The following is a 26,412-nucleotide window of genomic DNA, read 5'->3' as shown; positions in this document are numbered from 1 at the left end:
CCTAGGCCTCCTTAGTTGCTGGGATTACAGGCGTGAGTCACAGTGCCTGGCTTGCAATTTTATATGCCAGAGTTTGGCTTGAGGTTTTGTCTGAGAATGAACCACGGAGTACAAATGTTTGGGAACATGTGACTGGCAGAACTGGAAGGGCCTCCAAGGACTCGTTTCCAGTGTTGTGTCACTAGGGGGTGGGACAAACCAAAGCCTACCTGGCAGGGGATCAAGTGGACCAGGAAAGACATGGCGCTATCCCGAGGGTGGCCAGCAGGGGTTGCCCGAAGCCTCATCATCCACCAGAACTACAGGGGCGTCCTGGCATGTTGCAGAGAGGTTGATTTAAGGCTGGGGTCCATCCCTGTCTTTCCCTAGTTAGAACCTGACCCTCCTCCCCAAGGACAGGGTCCTGACAAACTCTGAGATCCTGATGAGCTGATCACAGTGTCTCCCAGCTCCTCCGTATTTCCCTCGAGGCTCCCAGCTCTCCGCCCGAGTTCCTTATTTCTTGTCATTGTGCCAGGGAGCAGATGTGTGTGCATTGCCTTGTGCTCTTGTGAAAGAGAAGGGTACTTTCACCTCTGCATTCTTGGAGACTAGGACTGGGAGGGTCTGCCACTGCTTCACCGCCCCCACCCCTTCCAGCCCGAGGCAATGACCCTGAAGTCATTCTCTTGCAAGCCATCACTCCCCAACGGGGCTGACTGCAGCCCCCAGGAACACAGCTACCCACCCCTCTCTTGGCAGGAAAAGACCAGGCGAGGAGGAGAAAGACCGTTTATTTCTCCACCCACAGTGGGACTGGTAGGTTTTGAAAAGAGCCATCGCTGGCATCCCTTTAAATCTTGGCTGACTCCCACCGTGGCAGCCAATCAGCAGAGGCGGAGCTGGTGAGTTGCCTGGGCAACAGGCCCCTGGTTGGCCGGAGACGATTAGCCACCCCACTGCCCACTCCCAACGAAAGGGAAATTGACTCTCTGCTGTCCACTCTGCTTTAAAATACATGGGCCCAAACTAGGCCTCCTCCTCTCGCTCCTGAAGTCAGAAGCGCCAGCCTTTGGCTCTCAAAATTGGGAGCGATTTGGTGGAGAGGATGGGGTAGGGAGGATGGGAGAACAGCGCCTTTATCTGGGACAGACAGAAGGCCTGGAGATGGGAAGGGAGAAGGAGATCAGAGTCCAGAGAGATGAAGAGGCACAAACACAAAATCAGGACCCTCTAGTCCCCGCTTGCGCTGACCATTCTTTTGTAGAACTGCTCAGTCATCTGGGGGCTTCCACCCCATGGGCTCACAATTGCCCAATCAGTGGGTGGCAGACATGGGTGATGACACGGAATGGGTGAGGCATCGGGGGTACACTGAGTTTCCCAAGTCCCTTTGCCCCCGAGCCCTGGCAGGCCCCTAAGGGCTTGCCCCGCATCCTCCAGTTCGCAGACAAGGCTGTACAGATGCAACTGTGACACAGATGGGGATCCACATGGGGGGGTCATGGGGTCTTTCTGTCTCTTCTCTTCCAGCCTGGGGGCAAGTAGAGGCACGTGGGTGTGCGTGCATGAGTTCAACAGGACATGTGTGTTTGTGTGTGAGGGGGAGGGTCTCTGTCTTTTTGGTAGGGAGGTTTCCAGTACTCTCTGCATGGCCCTCTCAGGGAGCTATGATTTGGGGCCAGCCTGACATGCCATCTCTCTTCATCCCAGCTGCCACCAGGCAGGTCCCCTGAATGGCTGCGGCCCCTTCCGCAGGCTCCTCCCCAGCCCTGAACCTGGGCTACCAGGACACACCTGGCGAAGGAGGCATTTGCCGGACCAGGGGCAAAGCAGGAGGGAAGGTGGGCAGCCTTGGGCCTCAGGCCTTGGCTGCAGCCTCAGATACACCCTGGGCCGTGAGCTCAGCCAGCACGTTGTCTAGGTAGCTAGCGTCCGGGTAGCCATGGCCCGTGAGGTTGGATCCAAACTCGGTCTTGTGGTGGATCTCGTTCCACACCACGGTGTCTGACTCGCCCGTGGTGTTGGATGTGCCGATAGTGAAGATGAGTCTTCTCTCCCAGGCCGTGATGAGCAGCCGCAGCACCTGGGGGGACAGGGACACGGTGGGGCCGGGAGGAGGTCACAGGCAGCCTCCAGCCCACCAGCCTCAGCCTCCCTCCCTCCCCTGCCACATCATGGCTACCTTATGGCTTCGTCCATTGGCACCAACTACGTACTGCTGGCTTGGCCATTTCCTTTACATTTGTATTTCCTGAACTGCCAGTAAAAGGTCTTTCCAAGTTATTTATGTTTGTTTTTCTTTTCTTGTCTTTTCTTTTTTTTCCTTTTTTTTTTTTTTGAGACAGAGTCTTGCTGTGCTGCCCAGGCTGGAGTGCAGCAGTGCAACCAGAGCTCACTGCAGCCTCGAACTCCCGGGCCCCAACAATCGTCCCACATCAGCCTCCCAAGTAGCTGGGACTACAGGTAGGCACCACCAAGTCCAGCTAAAATTACAAACTTTTTGAAGAGACAGGGTCTCACTATGTTGCCCAGATTGGTCTCAAACTCCTGGCCTTAAGTAATCCTCCCACCTTGGCCTCCCCAAGTGCAGGGATTACAGGTGTGCGCCACTGTGCTTGGCCTGCCTGTTTTTTTCTTTTTCTTTTCTTTTCTTTTTTTTTTGTGATGGAGTCTTGCTCTGTCACCCAGGCTGGAGTGTGGTGGGGCAATCTCGACTCAGTGCAACCTCTGCCTCCTGAGTTCAAGCAATTCTCCTGCCTCAGCCTCCCAGGTAGCTGGGACTACAGGCGCACTCCACCACTCTGGATAATTTTTGTATTTTTAGTAGATACAGGGTTTCACCATGTTGGCCAGGCTGGTCTCAAACTCCTGATCTCGTGATCTGCCCGCCTTGGCCTCCCAAAGTGCTGGGATTAGAGGCATGAGCCACTGCACCCAGCCCTGCCTGTTTTTTTCTGGGGTGAAGAAAGCATCTGGCAGCTCTCTGCTCTATTTAGTTTGGACTCCACACTGTATTAAAGAGCCACTTGTAAATTAGTTACTAACATTCAAAAGCCTAGAGATTTCCCATGAAAATCTGGATTTCTTGGTGCTCTTGAAAAGCAGAAAGTGAAATCAGACAACCTGTAGGGTGGTGGTGAAAGCTTGGACTGCCTAGGCTGAAATCCCAGCTCCGCCACTTAGTTTCTGTGTGATCACGGTCAAGTGACTTGCCCTCTCTGAAGCCTTGTGTCTTTGTCTATAAAATGGGGTCAGGACCTTGACCTCGGCGGCTCAGGAAAGGAGATAAGATGTGTGAAGGAGGTGGCCATGGTCGTCGCTGTTCGGGTGCTGCTTTTGGGAGGAATGTGAGAGGAGGGATTGGGAATGATAGGGACCACAGGCCCCGGCCAGTGGTTGCTGGAGCCCCTGCCTGCACCTATCTCCCGTGCCCTCACGGCTGGGCACCCACCTTCCGGCCTTTCTCATTGTTGGGTAGATAGCAGTGGCGAGGGAATCCTCTTGCGGTGAACTTCTTCCCGGGGTTGGGGTGCTCAGGGCCCTGCAGGGAGGGACAGTACAGGGATTGAGACCATGAACAGGTGCTGGCAGGGCGGAGGAGCATCTGGAGGAGTCGAGGGGAGTGGGGGCTGGGGGCCAGAGAGGCAGAAGGGGAGCCCACCTGGATGCCTGTGGGGATGTCATAGACGATGCGGATGGTCTGGGTATCAGGGAAGCCAGGCAGCGAGTGGGGGATGAGGTGGAACTCCATCTTCCCAGGCGGCTGCGTACCCGTCTTCTCCCCGTAGATGGCCTTGCAGGTGGGGCACTGCAGGCTGCCATCCTGGGCAGGGGAGGCTGGCAGTGAGTTCCCAGCACCCCTCCAACCCCACTCTGTTCCCTGCGCACTCCTCAGCCATTGTGCCGCCCAACCCACCTTGTTGCCGTTGGAGTACATGGCCACGAGGCACAGCAGGTGGTACATGTGGCCGCAGCGGCCCAGGCGGCCCACGAGCTCAGGCCGCACGCCCTTGTGCCGAAGCACGCCCTCGTAGCCTGACGCTGTGACCAGCCGCTCCATGCAGATGGTGCAGTCCTGCAGGTGGGCAGCAGGGGAGACTGAGGACTGGGGAGGGCAGGGGACCTACTGGGTCAGCACTGCCCCTTGGCGGATCACCATAGGCAGCAGGCCACACTCTCTCTGGCACCCATTTGGCAAAGGGAGACAGGACACACCCTCTGTCCCATACGTTCTTTTCTTCTTCTTCTTCTTCGTTTTTTATTTTATTTTTATTTCTATTATTATTTTTTTTTTATTAAGAGACAGGCTGTGTTGCCCAGGCTGAAGTGTAGCAGTGCAATCATAGCTCACTGCAGAGTCAAACTCCTGGGCTCAAGAGATCCTCCTGCCTCAGCCTCCTACGTAGCTGGAACTACAGGCATGAGCCACTGCACCCAGCCCCTTCCCATATATTGAATTCTGATATATCACAGAGGAAGATGGCTCCCTCACCACCCCCCAGGTGAATTAAGGGCTTAACTATCAAAAGCAAAACTTAAAAACATTTAGTGGAAAACATGGGTGAAAATGGCATAAAAACTCAATCGTCAAAAGATGGATAAATGTGAGTCTATTAAACGTAAGCATTTCTATTCATCAAAAAACCTCATAAAGTGAAGAAAGGAACAAACTAGAAGAGCTCTGTATCACCCAGAACCCAGGAGGAGGGGTGAGGGTTCCTGTCCTCTCCATACCAGGGCCCTCCCCCTGCCCCCCCATCCCCCCTCACCTCATCAGGTGGGTTTTTCACCTTCTGCATGTATCTTCGAACCACATCCTCAGGATTCTTACCTGCAGGGACACAGCGGGGTGGGTTTGAGGGCACCCAGAGTCTGTCCCTGAAGGCTTGGCTCAGAACTGGGTCAGGGGTCAGAGGGCAGGGGTCAGGGTGGCAAGGGTTGGCCAGGGTCAGAGGTCAGGGGTTGCTGGAGGTTAGCTGTAACAGGAGCTGGTGAAAGATGGGACCAGGGCAAGGGGAGCTGAGATCAGGCAATGGAGGTGAGGTCGTAAATGCTAAGAATAAATTGGGAGACCATGGGTCACAGAGTTGTGGTCAAGGCTTAGTGGGGTTCATCTCGTGTGAGGCAGGGCGCGGAGGGCGTACTCTTTTTAAGGTGCTTCTTCTTGGTCTTGCGGCACACCCCGGGCACGCCGGGCACGGGCTTCACGTCGCTCTTGCTCACGGGCGGCGGGTGCAGGATGGGCTTGGGGGCCCGCGTCAGGCACACCGGCAGCCCGGCCGCGCACAGCAGGATCCCGGTCATCCCTGGGGGTTAGGGGGCGCAGTCACAGGGCGGGGCGCCATCCCCGCCCAGACCCCCGACCACTGGCCCTGGGAATCCCGGGGCCCTCGGGTGGGTGGGAGGGTTGCGCTCTTGGGCCCCACCCACTCAGCCCCTTGAAGGCCTCTGAAGGGCCTTCTGCGGGTCACGCCCACCCTGTGTCCTAGGCCCGGTGGAAGGGGGCGTTTCCTCCGGGCCACGCCCACCAGCCCATCTCGGGGGCGGGGTCACCGGGTGACAGGCGGGGCTGCCTCCTAGTGGGCCCCGCCCTTCTTTCCCGCCCTGGGCCAGACCTCACCTGCCAGGGCCGGATGGACCGGCCCAGTACCATTCAAGTTCTTCACCGGGAGCGCGGGGACCCTGCGGGGAGAAGAGAAGAGGCCGCGGCTGGACTCCAGCCCCCGACGCCACGTCATGGGACCTGGCTTGCCTTCTGTCTCTGGCTCCTGGGCCACACACCCTGGCCTCTTTGTACCTCTCTCTGCCAACTGCAGTTACCTCCAGGAACTCTCTTTCTACTCTGACATCCTATTATGGGGCAGGGGTGGCCAGGACCTCGGCCCAGGTTCCAATGGGATGCACCCTTAGACTTTAGTGCAGACCCCTCCTTACCCTACAGCCGGCTCCCCCCTCGAGAGGGCGCTTTGGCGCTGAGGGCTCCTTTCGTTGGCCCCTGTTCCTGAAACCCAGCTACTAGTGGTGTAGCTATTTTAGCATCTCTCAAAGCTTGTTAGATGTAGCATTATTAATTTCCATAAAACGTTCCAGGAAAGAAGGATTCAGGAATCAAGTAAGTTAGGAACACGTCACTGTCTCCCTCTCTGAAATGCACAACATATCTGAGCATATTAAAGCCTCTGACAAGCCCTGCATAAGAACATATCATTAACAATGATAAGTCCAGGTTTTCAAAAGCATTTGGTGATGATTTTTTTTTCTCTTCTGGAATATTTACTGATGTCAGTTTCTGTGCCAAGGTACTATCCTCTCTTCAAATGAAGAGCCCCTAGGAAAAGGTATCCTGACTCTCCTCTTCCCTGGCCCTCAAAAGAGCTTTGGCTTTTGGAGTCAGCCAGAGCTGCTTTCATATCTCAGTTCAACCACTAATGAGTTGGGTGACACACAACAGATCATCTCATCTCTTGTAAGGGGTGGTCTGTAAAACGGGGATAATATGGTACCTTTTTTTTTTTTTTTTTTTGTCTGCTGTGAGGATTCCGTGAAATTATACGTGTCAAGGGCCAAGCACAGTTCCTGGTACCTAACAGATACTAAAAGCACAGCCATCGGTATCATCACTGTCAGCTGTGCAATCCTGGCCGAGTAATTTCACCTCTCTGCTTCTCAGGCACTAAGTCCTGGTGTAACTTCTCTCCATCTTAGAGAGGAAACCACAAAACTGCTGCAGTGACAACCTTGAACAAGTCACTTAACTTCTTGATCCTCAGTTACCTTATCTGTAAAACAGGCATATTAACACCTCACTTATAGTCGTTGGGAGGACTGAAGGAGAGCTTGTGGTGATGTGTACAGCGTGTCTGCCTGAGTCCTCCTGACTTCAGCACCTGCTTATGCAGAGGAACTGGTGTCTTGCTGTTGATGGGCATGGAACCCAGGCTGGATATGTTCTGATGAAGAGGGGTGTTCTGAAATCCAGGGGGCAGCCTGAAGGCCTTGGGAGATGTGCCGGGAGAGGGGGCAGGAAGGGCTGGGAGCAGTGACAGCTGGAGAAGGAGCTGCAGCAGCCCCCTTGGCTCTGGCCATGCCTGTTCAGGTCACAGCCTGTCTAATGCTGTCTGGTCACCTGTCCTTGGCAGGCACAGTTGGCACCAGAAAGCATCTTCAAGCAAATGGTGCCCTTGGCAGGCTTGGGTATTGCTGCAGTGGGTGCAGACACACAGACATACACACCCAGGGCACACACCATCCACACAGATCCACAGATCCAAATATACACACATGCACGGAGGAGACCACACAGACTTATCATACTCCCCGGGACACATTACACACACGTTTAAGTACACAGACACACAAATACAACTCAGGGAGTGCACCACAGATACATGCACACACAGACACACACATACCAGGGAGCCTCCCTCCCCATCCGTCTACTTGGGGAACACACCGCACACACTAGGGAATGCACACCCTGCACATATATATGGATACACACAGGCATACTTCAGGGCACACCCCCCACGAACATATATGGATTAAGATACACACACACTCACATATTCCAGGGAACGCCTCCCCATACCTACACACAGAGACTCGTGCACACATGAGGACACACACATACACACAGAAGCACACGCAGCTCTCCCCTGGGAGGATACTCCACTGGACAAGAGACGGTGGCTCATGTAGACCAGTACCGCACCTGCCACTGCCGCCCCTCTCCCCAGCTGCACAGAGCTGGGTAAAAGTGGGCAGCAAACCCAGAGGAGCATGCGCTCAGCCCTCACAAGCACCTGGCGCGCTGCAGCCTGCAGAACGGCCTGCCATCCACATACGGACACGCGATTCCGCACTGCCTGTGGGGAAGAACTCATGCGTACTGATTCACATCATGCATGGGGGCGCGGGAGGACACGCTGACTCACTGCACACAAGGACACATGCGCACGTGCTCTGACCCACACCTCCCAACACTGACACACAGGCAGCCTGGGAGGCCCACACCTGCACACATGCAGATGCACAATCACAAAATGCACACAGGTACAGCGCACACAACCCCCACTTGGTGGCTGCTCAGCTATACAGGCTAGTATCACGTAGCCAGGACTCCCATCCCAGACCCCTCTGAGGGCTGTGGAGAGGTCTGGAGCAGACATCTGGATTGAGCCCCTTGAGGAGGTGCTGGTGTGACTGAAGTCAATGACCACAGCTCCCAAGGGAGGCAGGATGGGATGGCAGGTACCCTGGGTTCCCCAGGACCTGGTCAGTGGAGGTGGGAAGAAAGCACTGTGCCTCAGTTTCCCCATGTGTAATGGGGATAGAGTCCTGTGAAGGTTAAATGTGTTAAAACATGTAAAGCTCATCATTTGGCGCAGGGATGAGAGTGGAGGTGTCTTGATTTTCTTGTCAGGCACCCTGCGGGGGGGCCCCAGGAAGAGGGGCACTGAGTATTCATTTGACCCTTCTCAGGGTCTGTCATAATCCTCCAGGGCCTTCCTGAGGGGGGCAGCTGTCACCACTCTAAATTCTTCCCTCTCTATACTTTTATAGGAATGCATAGAGGCATTTCCCTCAAACTTCTCTTTCCTGCCCATTCTTCAAGCACCTCTAGTGCAGACACCCTGGTTAAGTCTAGGTGTCCCTCACCCCTCTTTCTTCCTTTCTGTCTCACAAGAAGAAAGTATCTCTTTTTTTCTCCGGGACTACCTATAAAATGGGTGGAAAGAAAAATATTTAGCATGCATACCACCACTGGTTGGTCTCCTACCTGTGGCAGACATCACTAATCCATCACAGCACTCTCTCAAGTTTAGCAGAGTCCTCAGTACAGCTCTCCAGGCAGCCTCTATCAATCAGTATAGCCAGTTTGCTACCCCAGGTCTACATAATGCCCAAAGTTTGGCCCAGTGGGTAATCCTGCTCTTGCTGAGTGTTTGGTCTAGGAGTTAGACAGAGGGTACTCCAGGAAAGGAAGGATTTAGATCTCAGCTGCCCTAAAATTTCTGGAGCTCCTTAAACACCACATAGCCCTAGATTACAAAAGTTAGTCTTGCTCCTGGGAAGAGCACTGTGAGTGGGGTGTCACGGTGGGACTGTTATTTATTTACCCATCAGTGAGCTTGGGGGACAGTCCCGAGGTAGTCTTCAGCTTCTCTCTATCTGCAGGCCTCTTGCGAGAACCCAGGGTAGCAGAGTTCCCACGAACCCTGAGCGTGGGAGCCGCCCGGCCCCCTTTTGATGTGGGACACGCTGTTTCCTCCGAGTCAGTGAGAACATCCTCCTGCCTGGACAAGCGACCGCTGCCTGCGGGCCGCCCGGAAGGGGAGCCAGCCTTCACCCCTAGGTCTGCCTTCTTGGGGGCCAAACCTGGCACAGGACCTGAGGAGTCCCTCAGGCCCTCCCCAAAATCTACTCTGACCAGAAGGCAGGCGTGGGCCCAACTGCCATGCAAGCCTCTCTGCCCTTCCCAGCCCCACATCAGATCCCATCTGTCCTCTGCTCTCACTCCTCCTGCAGCTCCCACTTTGCTCATGGTTAACACCTGGCCTCCTGATCTGGCCCCCCATCTACCATCTGAACCTCATTTCCTATGTGTTCACCCCTCTCCCACCCCACTCCAGCCACCCTGGTCTCTCTGCTCTTTCTCAAGCATGCCAGGCACACTCCCGCCCCAGGGCCTTTGCACTTGCTGACCCTTTCCCGAGGTGCTCTTCCCAGATATCCGCATGGCGCACTCCCTCACTTAGCACAGGTCTCTGCTCAAGTGTCGGCTTATCTGAGACACCTTCCCGACCACTTTATTTAGTTATTTATTTATAGACAAGATCTTGCTCTGTTGCCCTGGCTAGAGTGCAGTGGCTTAACCATTGCTTACTGCAGTCTTGAACTCCTGGGCTCAAGTGATCTTCCCACCTCTGCCTCTTGAGTAGCTGGGACTACTGGCACAGACCACCACACCCAGCTTAAACAACAACAACAACAACAACAAAACTTTTGAGGAGACAGGGCCTCGCTATGTTGCCCAGGCTGGTCTGGACTTGAACTCCTGGGGTCAAGTAGTCCTCCCTCCTCGACCTCCCAAAGTGCTGGGTTTACAGGCATAAGCCACTGTGCCCGGCCCCAACCACTTTATTTTTAAAAAGCCCATCTTTGTCCTTACTTTACTTAATTTTTTTTTTCCATAGGACTGATCACGACCTGACATTATAAAGTCTTTTTTTTTAATTATACTTTAAGTTCTAGGGTACATGTACACAGCGTGCAGCTTTGTTACATATGTATACATGTGCCATGTTGGTGTGCTGCACCCATTAACTCGTCATTTACATTAGGTATATCTCCTAATGCTATCCCTCTTTAAGCATGACCAGGCCCTGTGTGATCTGGTCCACCCCTGCCTCTTCTGCCAGACAAAGTTAGAGCAGGAATGTCAAATATATGAGTGCATACCACTACTGTCCTCCTAGCACCCACGGCAGGCATTACTAATCAATTTCAGCATGCCTTACCACTAAACCAAGATTCAACTTCAGAATCCTCCTCAACACAGTGCTCTAGGAAGTGACAGCCCTGGAGCAGAGATGGCACATGGGATGAACTCTATTTGTCATTTATTTTGCAGATGATGGGGCTGAAGTCCAGAGAAGGGAAATGACTTCACTAAGGTCACCCAGCTGGTTGGTGGTGCAGCTGGCACTGGGTCCTGGAGTTTCCGAGTCAGGGGCCAGGGCTGACCCCGCCAGGTTGGTCTGTGGAGCCATCTGGAGGTGAGCCAGCCTTGAGGACCTCTGCTCTACAGGTGGGCTGAAGTCTTTGACCTGGATCTTGGAGCTGGCTCAGGCCTGGGCAGGGTAGATCAGGGCTGTCTAAGTGGATCCACTGGCCTGCTTTGGCCACCTCTCTTTGTCCCCTAGAGGGGTCCAGGACCATGGAATGCAGGAGACCACACTGACAACTGATCCTCCCTTTAGGGCAGTGAAGTCCCCTCCCTCCTCCAAAGTCTGGTCTCCTTATCTCTCCCCTCCAACCCCCAGCAGGCCTAGACTTGTTACTTTCTCTGATGCTAGTTTCCAGGCCCCCCATTGGCCTTGGCTCCCTTCGGGATACCTCAAACTTACCCAGCAGCCCCTAAGGAGCCCCAGGAGGCTCAGGACTCAGTCATTTGGGGCCAAGTGGGTGAGGAGGGGGCAGAAGTGAGGATGTCACTTTATGGGGAGAAGGAAGTTGAACAGTGCTTTAGGGACCCCCCGCACTCTCCATTTCTCCTTTCTAGGGGTGTGAGCCTGTCACCTTTCCCCACTTTCAGGGCTGTCTCTGCCTTGTAGCTGCCTTCTCCCCCTCCTCCCCCCACAGTCCTGGGGAACACAGCCTGGGGCCAAGTCCCTGCTGCCACCCCCACTGCAGAGACTTGAAGGACATCACTGCAAGCCCAGGGGACCAGGTGCCCATGGACTCCTCCTCAGCCCCTGTCTGGGGTCCTCACTTCCCCTTTCCTTACCCCAGCACCTCTGTCTGCCTAGACAAACCTCTGAGCTTCTCTGGGCTTCAGTGTCCCCTCTGTGAAATGGGACCCCTTACTTCTGTCTTCTAGACCCCTTACTTCCATGTTCTAGAGATTAAAGGATGTAAAAGTCCCCTCGGAAGACATTTTGAGGGGTGAGTGGTATTGGAGGCTCAGATTTCTCTAGAGGTATGGGGGCTGCGGGGGTCACTCTTTTCAACCCTCCTGGTCCTCCAGCCTGCCCAGCTCTCTGCGGGGGAAGGAACGGGAGGAGATGGTTGGGGGCAGGGAGGACCGGCTGTTCCCACGGCCCGGAGCAGCCACGTGCAGACAGGAGTGTGTGTGGTTTGGTCTCCCAGGGAGCAGGGCAGGAAGTGCTTCAGGTGGGGGGCAGGGTGGGGGAGTGTTTGGTTTGACCTTGCAGCAGCGGTGAGGCGGGGTGACAGTCACTGCACACCAGTGGCTAGCGGGGCAGGAAAGTGGGGGAGGGTGGGCAGCCAGGGGCCTGGTGAGGTCCTTGACTTCACAGTGTACCTGTCAATACTTTAACATTTTCATACCCCTGAAATGTAATACTTATGGAAGATCTGGAGAAAGAAAATGTGGATTCTTTTAAATAAAAGCATAAAATCACTGCAAGAAATTTAAAGAAAAAAGAAAAAAAAAAAAGGAAGGAAAACCCTAAAACACACCCACCACAACAAAGTCCCTTTGCCCTTGGCCTCCTGCTTCAGCCCCGCTGTGGTCTATGCTCAACATTCAGAGTGAACCTGTTAAAACAGTCACGCCCGTCTCTCCCAACGCACAGGCCTGCTGGTTCCCTTCTCAGGCACAGCAAAAGCCAAAGTCCTCACCGCAACCTTCCAGGCCCTGTGTGACCTGGCGCCTTTTCCTCTCTTACTTCTTCCCCACCGATTGCCCTAAGCCTCTCCAACCACATTGGCCTTCTCAGGTACCCCAGACCCACTCTGCCTCAGGCCTTTGCACACGCTGTTCTGCTGTCTGGAATGTTGGAATGCTCTTCCCCCAGTTCTTTCGCTTTTTTTTTTTTGATACAGGGTTTTGCTTTGCCACCCAGGCTGGAGTGCAGTGGCACGATCTTGGCTCACTGCAACCTGGGCTCAAGGGATCCTCCCACCTCAGCCTCCTGTGTAGCTGGGACTACAGGTACGCGCCACCACACCCGCTAATTTAAAAAAAATTTGTAAAGATGGAGTCTCACTATGTTGTCCAGGCTGGTCTCAAATTCCTGGGCTCAAGTGATCCTCCCACCTTAGCCTCCCAAAGTGCTGGGATTACGGGTGTGAGCCACTGTGCCTGGACCATGCCTTGCTTTTTAACCTCCTTCCACCTTTGCTCAAGAAGGTATTACCTTCTCCATGAGGCCTTTCCTTCTCGTCACTCCCTACATCCTTTCTCTCCTTTTTTTTTTGACACGGAGTCTTGCTCTGTCGCCCAGGCTGGAGTGCAGTGGCGCAATCTCAGCTCACTGTAAGCTCCGCCTGCCGGGTTCACGCCATTCTCCTGCCTCAGCTTCTCCGAGTAGCTGGGACTACAGGCGCCCGCCACCACGCCCGGCTAATTTTTTTTTTTTTTTTTGTATTTTTAGTAGAGACGGCGTTTTCACCGTGGTCTCGATCTCCTGACCTCGTGATCCGCCCGCCTCGGCCTCCCAAAGTGCTGGGATTACAAGCGTGAGCCACCGCGCCCGGCCATCATCCTTTCTCTCCTATATTTTTCCTTTGTAGCAGTTACTACTTTCTACCATATTCTACAATTAATTTATTCTGTTTCGTGTTTGTCTCCCACTAGAATGTGAGCTCCAAGAGAGCAAGGATTGTCTGTTTAGTTCACTGCTGTGTCCTCAGGGCCCCAAACAGTGCCTGGCACACAGAAGTTATTCAATAAATATGAATGAATTAATTAAAAAGCAGATGAACATATGCTATAAAGAAAGGAAAAAGAAACAGCAAACTACAGAAAAGATGGGAGACAAAGGGTTAATGCCCTTAATGCAGGAAGAACACTTGCAAATTAATAAGGAAGCAATAAACAGCTCCAGAGAAGGATAAGCCAAAGAAATACACAAGTAATTGGCAAAAGAAGGAACCACTCATGGGCAGTAAACAGGAAAAAGTTCTCAGGTTCAACTAAGAACCAAAGGTATGGAAACTTAAATGACATCTCTTTAGGAACTATCGGCTTGGCAATGTGGTACAAATCTGATAGAGATGGGAGGGACAAGGGTGGATTTAAAATGGGTGCAGGCCTGGCTGGGCACTGTGGCACACGCCTGTAATCCCAGCACTTTGGGAGGCTACGGTTGGTGGATTGCTTGAGGTCAGGAGTTGGAGACCAACCTGACAAACATGGTGAAAGCCCATCTCTACACAAAATATAAAAAATTAGCCGGGTTGGTGGCGTGCGCCTATAGTCCCAGATACTCAGGAGGCTGAGGTACAAGTATTGCTTGAGCCTGGGAGGTGGAGGTGGTTGCAGTGAGTGGAGATCTCACCACTGCACTCCAGCCTGGACAACAGAGTGAGACTCCATCTGAAAAAAAAAAAAAAAAAGGGTACGGGCCTGAGAAATCCAAGTGCTTTGACATCTGGCTTCATGATGGACTATATGGGCCTGTGTTGCCAGTCCCATTTCACAGATGCAAAAACTGAAGTCCAGAAGGGTGTGGAGCCAAGATGGCCGAATAGGAACAGCTCCGGTCTCCAGCTCCCAGCCCCAGCGACACAGAAGACGGGTGATTTCTGCATTTCTGCTTGAGGTACCGGTTTCATCTCACTAGGGAGTGCCTAACAGTGGGTTCAGGACAGTCGGTGAAGCGCACTGTGCGCGAGCCGAAGCAGGGCGAGGCATTGCCTCACTCGGGAAGCGCAAGGGGTCAGGGAGTTCCCTTTCCTAGTCAAAGAAAGGGGAAACAGACGGCACCTGGAATATCGGGTCAGTCCCGTCCTAATACTGCGCTTTTCCAACGGGCCTGGAAAACGGCACACTAGGAGATTGTGTCCCGCACCTGGCTCGGAGGGTCCTATGCCCACAGAGTCTTGCTGATTGCTAGCACAGCAGTCTGAGATCACGCTGCAAGGCGGCAACGAGGCTGGGGGAGGGGCGCCCGCCATTGCCCAGGCTTGCTTAGGTAAACAAAGCAAAAACTGAAGTCCAGAGAGGGAGATGAGCTCAGGCAGGGTCACATGGGAATCAGGGCGGGGCTTCTGGGACCATGATCCAAGACAGCACAGGCTGGCTGGAGATGGGGCATCCCCAATACGCTGGTCAACTTGGGTTTTTGAATCTGAGTCTTGATTGTGTTACCTTGTGCAAATGTCTTAGTCTTTTGGAGCCTCAGTTTCCTCATTTGAAAAATGGGGATTATAGAACCTGCCACACTGAATATCTGTGAGAATTAAGAGAGACATGCCTGTCACTCATGGCCAGGCACAGTGGCTCATGCCAGTAATCCCAGTGCTTTGGGAGGCCAAGGCAAGAGGATCACTTTAGCCCAGGAACTTGAGACCAGCCTGGGCAATATGGTGAGACGCCCTTCTCTACAAAAATAAAAAATTAGCCAGGCATAGTGGTGCACGCCTTTAGTCTCAGCCACTTAGGAAGCTGAGGCAGGAGGATTGCTTGAGCCCAGGACGTCGAGATTGCAGTGAGCTATAATTGCGCCACTGCACTCCAGCCTGGGTGACGGAGTGAGACCCTATCTCACACACACACAAAAAGCCATGATATTGAGAGCCTGGGTCATAGGGAGCGCTGGATAAATGGAAACAGGCCCACAGCTATCACTGTCCTCCCACCCACCACGTGGGGTGGAAACTCTGAGTATGGTTCCTCTGCCCCACAGCTGTGTTCCAACGCACTGGACACTGACCCCTCAAGGGACAGGGCGGATCTTCCCCACCCCCGCAGGTCCCCCAGGCCCAGGCTGCCAGCTGGCTCCCCGCCCTGTCTGTTACAGGGGCAAGTGGAAAAAACCCTGGCCAGGTGGATACTCTGCCCCCACTGGCTGGGTGACCCTAGATGAGCCAATCCCCCTCTCTGGGCCTCCTTCGCTGTTACCCATCCAGGGCTGAGATGAGGATGGAGGTGAGAATGACATTGAAGATCTCTGCAGAGTTCACACCTCCCTTGCAAGCTGATCCTTGCTGAGTCTGCCCATGTGGGAGGTGGTGGTTTTAGCTCTGTCTGACAGATGGGGAGACTGAGGCTAGAGAGGCCAAGCCTCAAGTGGGTCCAAGGTCACCCAACCTGTAAAGGGCTCTGGATCTGTTTGGGTCCAGGAGGGGAGAGAAGGAGGGTGGACAGAAGGAAGCCAGGGAAGGGAAGAGTGACTAAGAGGAAAAGGCAGAAGACAGAGACAGAGAGAGAGAGACACAGAGCTACAAAGAGATATGGAAAGACTGAAAAAGGCCAAGACACACAGAGATATTGTTTGTTGCAAAAGAAATGGCGGTTTTTGCCATTAAAATTATTGGCAAATTGGCCGGGCGCAGTGGCTCATGCCTGTAATCCCAGCATTTTGGGAGGCCGAGGCAGGTGGATCACCTGAGGTCAGGAGTTTGAGACCAGCCTGGCCAACATGCCAAAACTCCGTCTCTACTAAACATGCAAAAATTAGCTGGGTGTGGTGGCAGGTGTCTGTAATCTCCACTACTTGGGAGGCTGAGGCAGGAGAATCACTTGAACCTGGGAGGTGGAGGTTGCAGTGAGCTGAGATTGCACCACTGCACTTCAGCCTGGGTAACAGAGCAAGACGGTCTCAAAAAAAAAAAAAAAAGTATTGGTAAATTATAAAAGGAGAGACACACAGACACATTGTTATGGGCTGAACTGTGTCCCACAGAAGTCATGTGTTGAAACCCTAAGCCTCAGGACCTCAGAATGTGACTGTATTTAGAGACGGGGTCCTTAAAGAGGCAATTAAGTTAAAACGAGGGCATTAGGATGGGCCTTAATCCAATACGACTGATGTCCTTCTAAGAAGAGAAGATTAAGACACAGACAGGTACAGAGGGACGACCCCATGAGCACACAGGTAGAAGATGCAATCTACAAGCCCAGGAGAGAGGCCTCAGAAGGAACCAACCCTGTGACACCGTGATCTCAGACTTCTAGTCTCAAGAATGTGAAAGAGAGAATACATTTCTGTGGTTTAAGCTGTTACTTTGTTACCGCTGCCCCAGCAAACTAATACAGACTTAAAGTCATAGAGACAGGCCAGGTGCTGTGGCTCATGCCTATAATTCCCAGCACTTTTGGAGGCTAAGGCGGGCGGATGCTTGAGGCCAGGAGTTCGAGACCAGCCTGGGCAACATAGTGAGAACCTGTCCCTACAAAAAATTTAAAAAAATTAGCTGGGTGTGGTGGTGCGTGCCTGTAGTCCCACCTACTTGGGAGGCTGAATCAGGAGGATTTCTTGAGCCTAGGAGTTTGAGGCTGCAGGGAGCTGTGATTGCGCCACTGGGCAATAGAGTGAGGCTCTGTCTCTAAAAACAAAAAACAAAGACACAGAAATAAAGAGACCAGGGTGGGGAGGGCTGGGAGGTGGTTTGAGGACGAGGGTGACAGTGGGTAGATCTGTCTGCCTGGCTCCTCAGAGACCCCCCCCACCTCCATCCCTTTCCCCTCATAGGCTGCACTTGGGCCTCAGCTGTCTCAGCAATGGAAAGCTTTAGGCAGGAGAAGCCAGGGTCTGCCACCCCTATCTTCCTTCCTCCTACTCCCCTTCCCCAGCAACAGGCTCCACTGGTCTTGAGAGCCAGAGGGATTTTCCCAGCGGGTTTCTTGGAGATAGAGGGTTGGGGACTTTGAGCAGGGCTTGTCTGGCTGGGGAGGATCAGTTAGAGGGGCTGGAGAGAGGCTGGGCAGAATCTGAATGGGTGGGGAGGGATGAGGAAGTTCTTGAGAAGTTTCCCCCACCCCACATCTTCTGTTTTCCAGGCCAATGTCTGGGCTCAGGGAGGGTCAGAAACAGTCCTCAAGGGGAGGGGCAGGAGAAATGATGTTGGCTGTGGGGGAGCGGCATGTGGCTGGAGACAACAGAGTTCTGGCAGGTCAGAGGAGGACATGTTTAATGATCTGCACCCCCACAGAGAAAACTTCCTTTTCACTACAGCCCTCTAGAGCTCAAGCACACTCTATAGCTCCCCACTGATGGCAGCACCAAGCCCAGGCTTCCCTGAGGCCACCCAACCTGGCCTTGTACCCCCATTTGGGGTAAAAAATCTCAGCCCCCACTGTCCCAGAAGGGAGCCTCTATCCCCCGGTGGTCTCCAGAACCTTCTGGATTCATTCCTACCTCCACCTCTTTGCACCTGCAATGCCCTGCCTGGGGTGCCCTTCCCCTTCTTGCTGGCGCCTCACACTCCAGCCCTCCCCACACCTCTAGCCTTTCCCTGAACACGCCACGCCCTTCGAGCCCCCTTGAAGTTGTTCATGCTGTGCCCTCTGCCTGGATCAGCTGTTCTCCACATCTGGCCACCTCAGAGGGATTTTCCCTGAACTCCCACATGACCCTGTCCCACTACCTCCCCAGAACTTCTGTCTCACTCCAGAGATCATCTTCATTTACTCTTTGCTTGCTGTAGGTCTGTCTCCCCATCTGTCTGTGTGCCCTGGGAGGACACAGGCCTTGTTTGTCTTGTTCAGCTCTGTGAATACACACCCACAGCACATATTTGGAGAATTAACACTGGGCCATGAAAGCTGAGTAATTTTCAGCCTCCTCTAGAATAGTAGCTTTCAAATCTCTCTCTCTCTTTTTTTTAAATTTTTTTTTGAGATGGAGTCTCACTCTGTCACCCAGGCTGGAGTGCAGTGGCGTGATCTCGGCTCACTGCAACCTCCACCTCCCGGCTTCACGCAATCCTCCCAGTAGCTGGGATTACAGGCGTGCACCACCATGCTCGGCTAATTTTTGTATTTTTAGTAGATATGGGGTTTCACCAGGTTGGCCATGCTGGTCTCGAACTCTTGGCCTTAAGTGATCCACCTACTTTGGCCTCTCAAAGCGAGCCACTACGCCCGCCTCAAATATTTCATCAGTGACTAAGAAATTCATTTCACCTCGCAACCTATTAAACATATACAGAAATGATGCAAAACATTCATGGAACAATTTTTTTTTTTTTTGAGACAGTGTCTTGCTCTGTCTCTCAGGCTGCAGTGCAGTGGTGTGATCATAGGTCACTGCAGCCTTGACCTACTGGGCTCAAGTGATCCTCTTGCCTCAGCCTTCCGAGTAACTGGGACTACTACAAGCACACCACCCTGCCTGGCTAATTTTTTGTTATTGTTGTAGAGATGGGGTCTTGCTATGTTTCCCAGGCTAGTCTTGAACTCCTGGATTCAAGTGATCTGCCCACCTTGGTCTCCCAAAGTGCTGGGATTACAGGCATGAGGCACTGTTCCCAGGCTACATGTAACAATTCTTATTTTTACTATGTATTACACATGCCAATCTATTCTAGTTCTATTCTATTCTATTATTCTATTCTATTCTATTCTATTCTATTCTATTCTATTCTATTCTATTCTATTCTATTCTATTCTATTATTATTCTATTCTATTCTATTCTATTCTATTCTATTCTATTCTATTCTATTATTATTCTGTTCTATTCTATTCTATTCTATTCTATTCTTTCTGTTCCAAGAAAATTCTGGCTACCACCTTCTGATTTCTTTTTTTTTTTTTAACCTTCTGATTTCCAGTCTTCTTGTGGGTTACAATAAATTTACCCAGAGAGAAGGTTCTCAAATTCTTACTGCAGAGGTCCCTGGAATTTTCCTGGTTCTGTCCCCTCCCACACTCCCTCTGGCTTGTCATTATAGGACCCACTCTTGTCATTCTGGGACCTCCAGCCCCTCTTTTTGTAAGGCAGCCAGAGCCCAGCTGCTGTCTATAAGGGGCCATAACTGATACTTCAGCCCCCTGAGATCTCCCTGAGATCTTGGTGAGTCTATCCTGCAGCTTTGGACAAGGCTTCCCCAAGGGGTCTTCTTTGACCCCCTCAAGTCTCCTCTCTGTTGGCACTGGGCCTGCTCTAGGCTGAGGTCACATGGGACACACCTCTGTTTATCCTCATGGCCCTCTCTTCCAAGAGGAATGACCAGGAGGTAAAGGGGAAGGGAAGGGTGAGGCAGGCAGGTGGTAGTAGTGGCTGTGATGTGTCCCTGGAAAATTACAGCTTCCCCGCCCTCCATGCCAACCCTCCTCCTGGAGAGCGAAAGTAGTCCTAACAGCCATGGCTGAACTACTGCCAGTGTGGATGCTGTGTTCAGGTACACAGCGTTTTCACACGGTGGGAAGATCTGCTCCCATTTGACAGATGACGAAACTGAGGCTCAAGGAAGGAGAGGGACTCGTCCCAGGTCTCCCAGCTCAGAAACGGTCAAGAAGGGGACCAGGCATGGTGGTTCATGCCTGTAATCCTAGCACTTTGGGAGGCCAAGGCTGGCAGATCACATGAGGTCAGGAGTTCAAGACAAGCCTGGGAAACATGGTGAAACCCCGTCTCCACTAACACACACACACACACACACACACACACACACACACACACACACAGAGTAGCCAGGAATGGTGGCATGCACCTGTAGTCCCAACTACTCAGAAGACTGAGGCAGAAGAATCACTTGAACCCTGGAGGCAGAAGTTGCAGTGAGTGGAGATTGTGCCACTGCACTCCAGCCTGGGCAACAGAGTGAAACTGTATCTCGAAAAAAAAAAAATAATAATAAGTGGCCAAGAGGGGATTTGAACGCAGGAAGTCAGACTCCCAAAGGGACAAAAGGTGAATAGGGCCACCTAGTTCCGGGTCCTGACCTTTCCTTTTCCCAGGCCTTGTTTGCCCATAATAAAAGGGGTGACCTGGATGCAGTGACCCCAAAGGTCACATCCAGATCTGAGCTTTGGTGATCTCTGACCATCATTATCAATTCCACCGGCCATGCCATAGTGATTGAAGCACAGTTGGTTTTGGGTGCCCTCTCTTCCTCTTGGGGGCCACAGTCCAGCCCCCCCTGGTCTTTTCTCTTCTGGTCTGTCCCAAGTTCAAGGTCTTTGATCTTTCCTCTTATTGCCACCCCTCAGGGCTTGGTTCTTTGCTCAGATGACTGAATCTGGGGTCCAGGGTGGGCACCCAACAGCAGCTCACTGGGTCCCTATCCTGGGGCCTGGGACACCTTAACCCAAGAATTTGCAAACTTGATACAAGCTGGGTGCCCATCCTTAATAAAATCATGCTGGGAAAGCCAGTTCATAAAAGTGTTTCCAAAAAGGGCTGCTCTGGTTAAAACAAGAGCAGAGAGACAGACTCTTGTTTGCCTGGCTTTCTATTCCCCTACCCCCCACGATTCCAGGTCACCCCAGGAGTCCCTGGAGCCCAGTGTGCAAACCATAGTATTAACCCAGAGTAACTGTGGTATTTCAGGTGCAGCCTATGGGGAAATACTTTGGACAAGCAGCTGATGCTTGCTTGAGCCATCATGTGAGGTGGGCATGGACTGGGACAAGGACAGATGGACTCTGAAGCCCTCTAAAAATCCTAAGACAACACAGCACAGACTTTGGAATCGGGCAGGTCTGGGCTCCAATGTTTACCCTTCCCCGGCGACCCTGAGAAGGCACCATAGCTTTCCCAGCCTTGGCTTCCCCATCTGTAATATGCACATGGTAGAACCGTTTGGTGGAATAAATGAGAAGGCACCATAGCTCTCCCAGCCTCGGTTTTCTCATCTGTAATATGCACATGGTAGAACTGTTTGGCAGAATAAACAAGGTGATACATATAACGGGTTTAGCAAATAATAAACATGGAACACGCACCGTTGCTGATGTTGCTATTATGGCCCCATCACTTGTGAACTGTATGATCTTGGGGGAGTTAGTTCTTCGTCTGTGAACTGGAGGTGATGATGGTACCTACCGCATAGGGTCCTTATGCATGGAGACAGATGCTTGGGAACATGTAAAGGTGCTTAGTTGATGCGTGGCACAAAATGAACATTTAGTAGATGCTGGATATTACTTATCGTCATTATTATTATTATTGTAATCTTTGCTCCTGCCCTAATGGCTAACCAACCCCGGGCTTCGTCCTTGCCTGCGGACGACACAGAGACCCCCTCCCCCTGGGCCCCGTCTTACCCCGGCGGGATGGAGGCGCGCGCGCTCACGCTGGTGGTGCGCTGGGGCCCGGGCCGGTTGAGGTTGTTCTGCCCCGGGGTGGGCGCGCCGCCGGGGGCGCCCGGGCTCCGTGGGGGCGCCCCGGGAGGCGGCGCGGGCTCGGCGGGGCCGGCGGCGGGCGCTGCCCAGAGCGCGGCGCCTGTGAATGTGGCGCTGGGGCGCACGGCAAGCAGGCCCGGAGGGCCTCCAGGTGGCGGCGGCGGCGGCAGCGGGGGCGCGGGGGGCGCCTTGCGGCGCTGCGAGGCCAGGATGGCGTTGGAGGCGGCGCGCGTGCTGTTGACCAGCAGGCACTGCTGGCAGGAGCAGGGCTGGCCCGAGCTGGCGCCCACGGGCCACGACTGCGACTTAGGGATGGAGCCCACGGTGAGCGGGTAGGCGAGGTCCAGGCGGCGGCGCAGGCGGCGGCGCCGGCGCGTCTGGCGGTTCATCTGCGACATGCTGTTGAAATAGATGAGGTAGCAGAAGCCTAGCGACGAGAGGTCGAGCCACGGGTGCTGCTTCTCGTAGGCGTTCTGGATGGTGATGCAGATGTCCATATCGTAGGCCGTCCATGCGCCGCCGTCGTTCTCCCACTCCCACACGATGCCCTTGCCCGGCGCCGACGACGGGTCGTAGAAGTTGCGCCGCACCGGCCGCATGGTGCCTGTACTCGAAATGGGGAGGGGGCGTCAGCACAGCGGGCGTTGGTCTGCGCAGCTGGAAGGGCGGGCCACAGCCAGGAAAGGGTGGGAGGGAGGTTGGGGGGTCAGCACAGGCCTCTAAGGGGTCCATCCAGACTTGGGGAGAGGGTCAACACATGCACGGAGAGGAAGGAGGTCAAGGCCCAGGCATGAGGTTCAGCACACGCTGGAGGGTCAGGACAGGCGGGAGCCAGGGTGAGGGGGGCCGGGGCTAAAGGTTCAGCGCATAGCACTGGGGCGAGAGGTGGGCAGGGGCGTGTGGTCAGTAGATTGGGGATAGGGGTGGGAGAGCCACCAAACGGGGTGGGGGTGCCAAGATAGCCTGGGGTAGGAAATCAGCAAGGTGTGGAGGGCTCCCCCACCCTCCACCTCTCCAGGGCCAAGACAGACACTGAAGTGGGGGTTATCACAGGCCCTGGATGGTGCAGGGGAGGGAAAAGGGGGCCTGGGGGTTCTTCAGACCAGAGTCAGATAAGGTGGGGCAGGCATAGACAGAGACCAAGGCCATGCACAGAGGCCCCATGCAGTCCTCTCCTTCATTATAGTTCGCTCACTCATTCAATGATTCATTCATCAATCTGTTCATGCCTTAGTTCATTAATTCAAGCACTATTTCGTTTAGTCATTCAACAATTCTTGCATTAGTTCATTCACTTATCCATGCCCTAGTTCACATATTCATGTATTCCTTCATTCAATGATTCATTCATTCATTGATTCTTTCGTTAGGTCATTCATTCGTGCCTACAGTCATCCATTATGTTATGTTATTTTATTTATTTATTTAGAGATGGGGGTCTCCCTATGTTGCCCAGGCTAAGTCTCGAACTCTTGGGCTCAAGCGATCCACCTGCCTTGGCCTCCCAAAGTGCTGGGATGACAGGTGTGAGCCACCATGCCCTGCCCCACTTTTTTTGTTTGTTTGTTTGTTTGTTTTGTTTTCCAGACAGAGTATTGCTCTGTCGCCCAGGCTGGAATACAGTGGCACAATCTAGGCTCAGTGCAATCTCCGCCTCCCAGGTTCAAGCGATTCTCCTGCCTCAGCCTCCTGAGTAGCTGGGACTACAGGCATGCACCACCTTGCTGGGCTAATTTTTGTATTTTTAGTAGAGATGGGGTTTTGCCATGTTGGCCAGGCTGGTCTTGAACTCCTGACCTCAGGTGATCCACCCACCTCAGCCTCCCAAAGTGCTGGGATTACAGGTGTGAGCCACCGCCCCTGGGCCCCTTATGCTTTTTTTTTTTTATTGATACCTTTATGTATTCTCCATCTTCAGCCCACTCCCGTATTCAGGCATTCAGACATTCCTTCATTTACCATCATCCTATTTAAAAATGTGCACCCTCACAAACTTTCCCCTCTCTCCTTCCCCGCTCCATTTTCTCCCTCAGATATACTTCACATTCTACCCATTTATCTTGGTTTCTGTCTGTCTCCCCCTCGCTAGAATGTAATAGCCACAAGGTCAGGGATTTTGTTTTATTTACTGCTGTATCCCCAGCACCTGCACACGGGAGGTGCTTGACCGATATTTGTTGAATGAATGAATGATTTCATTAGGTCACAAATGGATTGCCTTTTTTTTTTTTTTTAAATTCATTCACACTTTGTGCTCATCCCTGCACTGGTCCAGTCCTTCATTTGCTTGTTATTTTCATTCATCTGTTTGTTTCATTTGTTACTTCCTTCAACAAACACCTGCTGACTGCCAGGTGGGCCCCCTTTCATAAAGGAGGGCACTGAGGCTTTACTCCCAACCACAGCTTCGTGTTTGCCAAAGCTCTGCGTGCTCCCCTGACAGCAAGGCTCCACGGGAAACTCTGGGCTAACCAGAGATAACCTAAGGTCCAGGCTGCAGGACTTCTCAGAGCCTTTAGCCTCCTCTGTGTCTTGGGGCTGATGAAGTGAGTCTTTTGCTGGGTTCATTTGGCACACCTGCAGAAAGGCTGCACACTTGACTTCTCCTCAACTGCGGGAAAGTCCCTTAAGCCTCCTCAGGCCTTAGTGGCCCCATCTCAAAAAGAGGGGTGATCATCCATGACCCAGCCCTTCCCTCTCACACAGGGTTTAGGGGAGGAGTGAGTGAGAACAGCTGCAGAGGGTCTGGGTGGTACTCCAGGGCTGGGAGGCAGACAGCCCTCACTTCGAGTCCTGGCTTTCTGCCTTTCCAGCTCTGTGACTGTGCGTAGGCAACTCAACATCTTTGGGCCCCAGTTTTCTCATGTTGAAAATGGGCATAAGCAGACATGCAATAAAAGACTGCTGCGTTTGCCAGCTATAGCAACAGTTGCTTGTGGGGTTGCTAAGAGGATCAATTGAGATAAATACCGTGTCTACTCTGATGATTCCAAAATCTGCCATCTTCGGCCCCATCTTCTCCCCTGGGAGCCAGGTTCATGACCCTTCCCTGGAGAGGTCTAACAGGCACCTTGAACTCAGCTCTGCTCTCCCCTGCCCCAAACCTGCTCCTTCTGAAGTCTTCACATCGCAATTCCTGGCAGCTCCCGCCCTTCCAGATGCTCTTCCTTGGACCCCCAAACCTTGGTCTCATCCTTGACTTCCTACCTCATATCCCACCTCCAATCTGTCAGTAAATCCAGTCATCTCCACCTTCAAACACATCCACATCTGACCACTGCTCCCCACTGCACTCACACCACCCAGTCCACGCCATGTTATCTCTCCTGCCTGGACCATTGCAGTAGACTCATGACTGGCCTCTGTAATCCGTTTCCCATACCTCAGCCAGAGGGATCCTGCTCAATGCAAGTCAGATCACATCTTTCCTCTGCTCAAAATCTTCCCTGGATTCCTCTCACTTGGAGTAAAAGCCAAAGTCCTTGCCATGACCTACAACGAAATCCCACATTGTGGGGCCCTGTCTGACTCTGACATTGCCTACCTCCCCCTTACCACTCACTCCATTCCAGCCACCCTGGCCTCCTTGCTGTTCCTCAAATACACCAGGCACTGTCCAGCCTCAGGGCCTTCTCACTGGCTGTTCCCTCTGCCTGGAATATGACCTCACCATTCCCAGATGTTCTCATCATTTCCTCCCTTCTTTCTTACGGGTGTGTGTTCAAACATCTAAAAATGCAGCCCTCCTATTGCTGTCCTCTGAGCTTGCTTTATTTTCCTCCCTGGCACTTGGCATTACCTGACTGACTATATATATATATGTATGAGGGAGAGAGAGTCTTTCTGTGTCACCCAGCCTGGAGTGCAGTGGCGTGATCTCGGCTCACTGCAACCTCTGCCTCCCAGGTTCAAACGATTCTCCTGCCTCAGACTCCTGAGTAGCTGGCATTACAGGTATGTGTCACCCAGCTAATTTTTTTGGTATTTTTAGTAGAGACGGGGTTTCACCATGTTGGCCAGGCTGGTCTCGAACTCCTGACCTCAGGTGATACACCTGCCTCAGCCTCCCAAAGTGCTGGGATTACAGGTGTGAGCCACCGCGCCAGGCTGACATGATGTATTAGTCTGCATGCATTCTTTATGCTGCGTATCCTCACTCTAGGCTGTCAGCTGCGAAGTCAGGGATCTTGTCTGCTTTGCTCACTGCTGTACTCCCAGCACCTGGCACAGTGCCTGCACACAGTAGGCCCTCAATACCTGGAAGGCGTTTCCATTGTTAATTGGCATCTTCCTCGGGTGCCTGGCCCAGGGATCTGCAACCGGATAGGGGAACTCAGACTGTTCCACACTGGTGTGTCCCTGCTCAGGGCTGAAAGAGCTTGTCCTCTGCCCTCTCCTCTGTTAGAATCACAAGGGCTACAGACTAGCGCTGTGCCCTGCCAACTGGACAGGCCCCAACAGCTGGAGAAATCGAGGCATGGAGCTATGGCTGTTGATATGAGAGGGGTGGGGTTGAAGAGGTGGAGAGGTTGGACTGGCAGCCCAGCCCCAGGAAATAAGGTCCCTGGGCGCCTATCATGTTCCAGCCAATCAGACAAAAACTTCCCCTGCATCTCTGGGGCAGCCTCACTCTGATGCCTGATTTATCATTTTAATTGAGTGTGTGCAG

General features: G+C 53.0%; 1 protein-coding gene across 1 annotated transcript in view; it reads right to left on the bottom strand.

The window, feature by feature from the left end:
• Window positions 1-757: 757 nt before the first annotated feature.
• DTX1 (deltex E3 ubiquitin ligase 1) overlaps window positions 758-26,412 on the bottom strand; it is a 42,267-nt gene continuing 16,612 nt past the window's right edge. The window contains exons 3-10 of the mRNA XM_055238311.2: window positions 21,666-22,347; window positions 5,603-5,664; window positions 5,127-5,288; window positions 4,752-4,813; window positions 3,899-4,057; window positions 3,644-3,805; window positions 3,434-3,523; window positions 758-2,065 (exon numbers count right to left, since the gene is read on the bottom strand). Of these exons, the coding sequence (XP_055094286.1) occupies window positions 1,841-2,065; window positions 3,434-3,523; window positions 3,644-3,805; window positions 3,899-4,057; window positions 4,752-4,813; window positions 5,127-5,288; window positions 5,603-5,664; window positions 21,666-22,347 (1,604 nt within the window). The 3' untranslated portion in view covers window positions 758-1,840. The remainder of the gene's footprint in view (window positions 2,066-3,433; window positions 3,524-3,643; window positions 3,806-3,898; window positions 4,058-4,751; window positions 4,814-5,126; window positions 5,289-5,602; window positions 5,665-21,665; window positions 22,348-26,412) is intronic.

Source organism: Symphalangus syndactylus, chromosome 13, assembly GCF_028878055.3.
Source record: "Symphalangus syndactylus isolate Jambi chromosome 13, NHGRI_mSymSyn1-v2.1_pri, whole genome shotgun sequence".
In the NCBI taxonomy this organism is placed as follows: domain Eukaryota; kingdom Metazoa; phylum Chordata; class Mammalia; order Primates; family Hylobatidae; genus Symphalangus; species Symphalangus syndactylus.
This window is presented reverse-complemented; position numbering and strand designations above follow the sequence as displayed.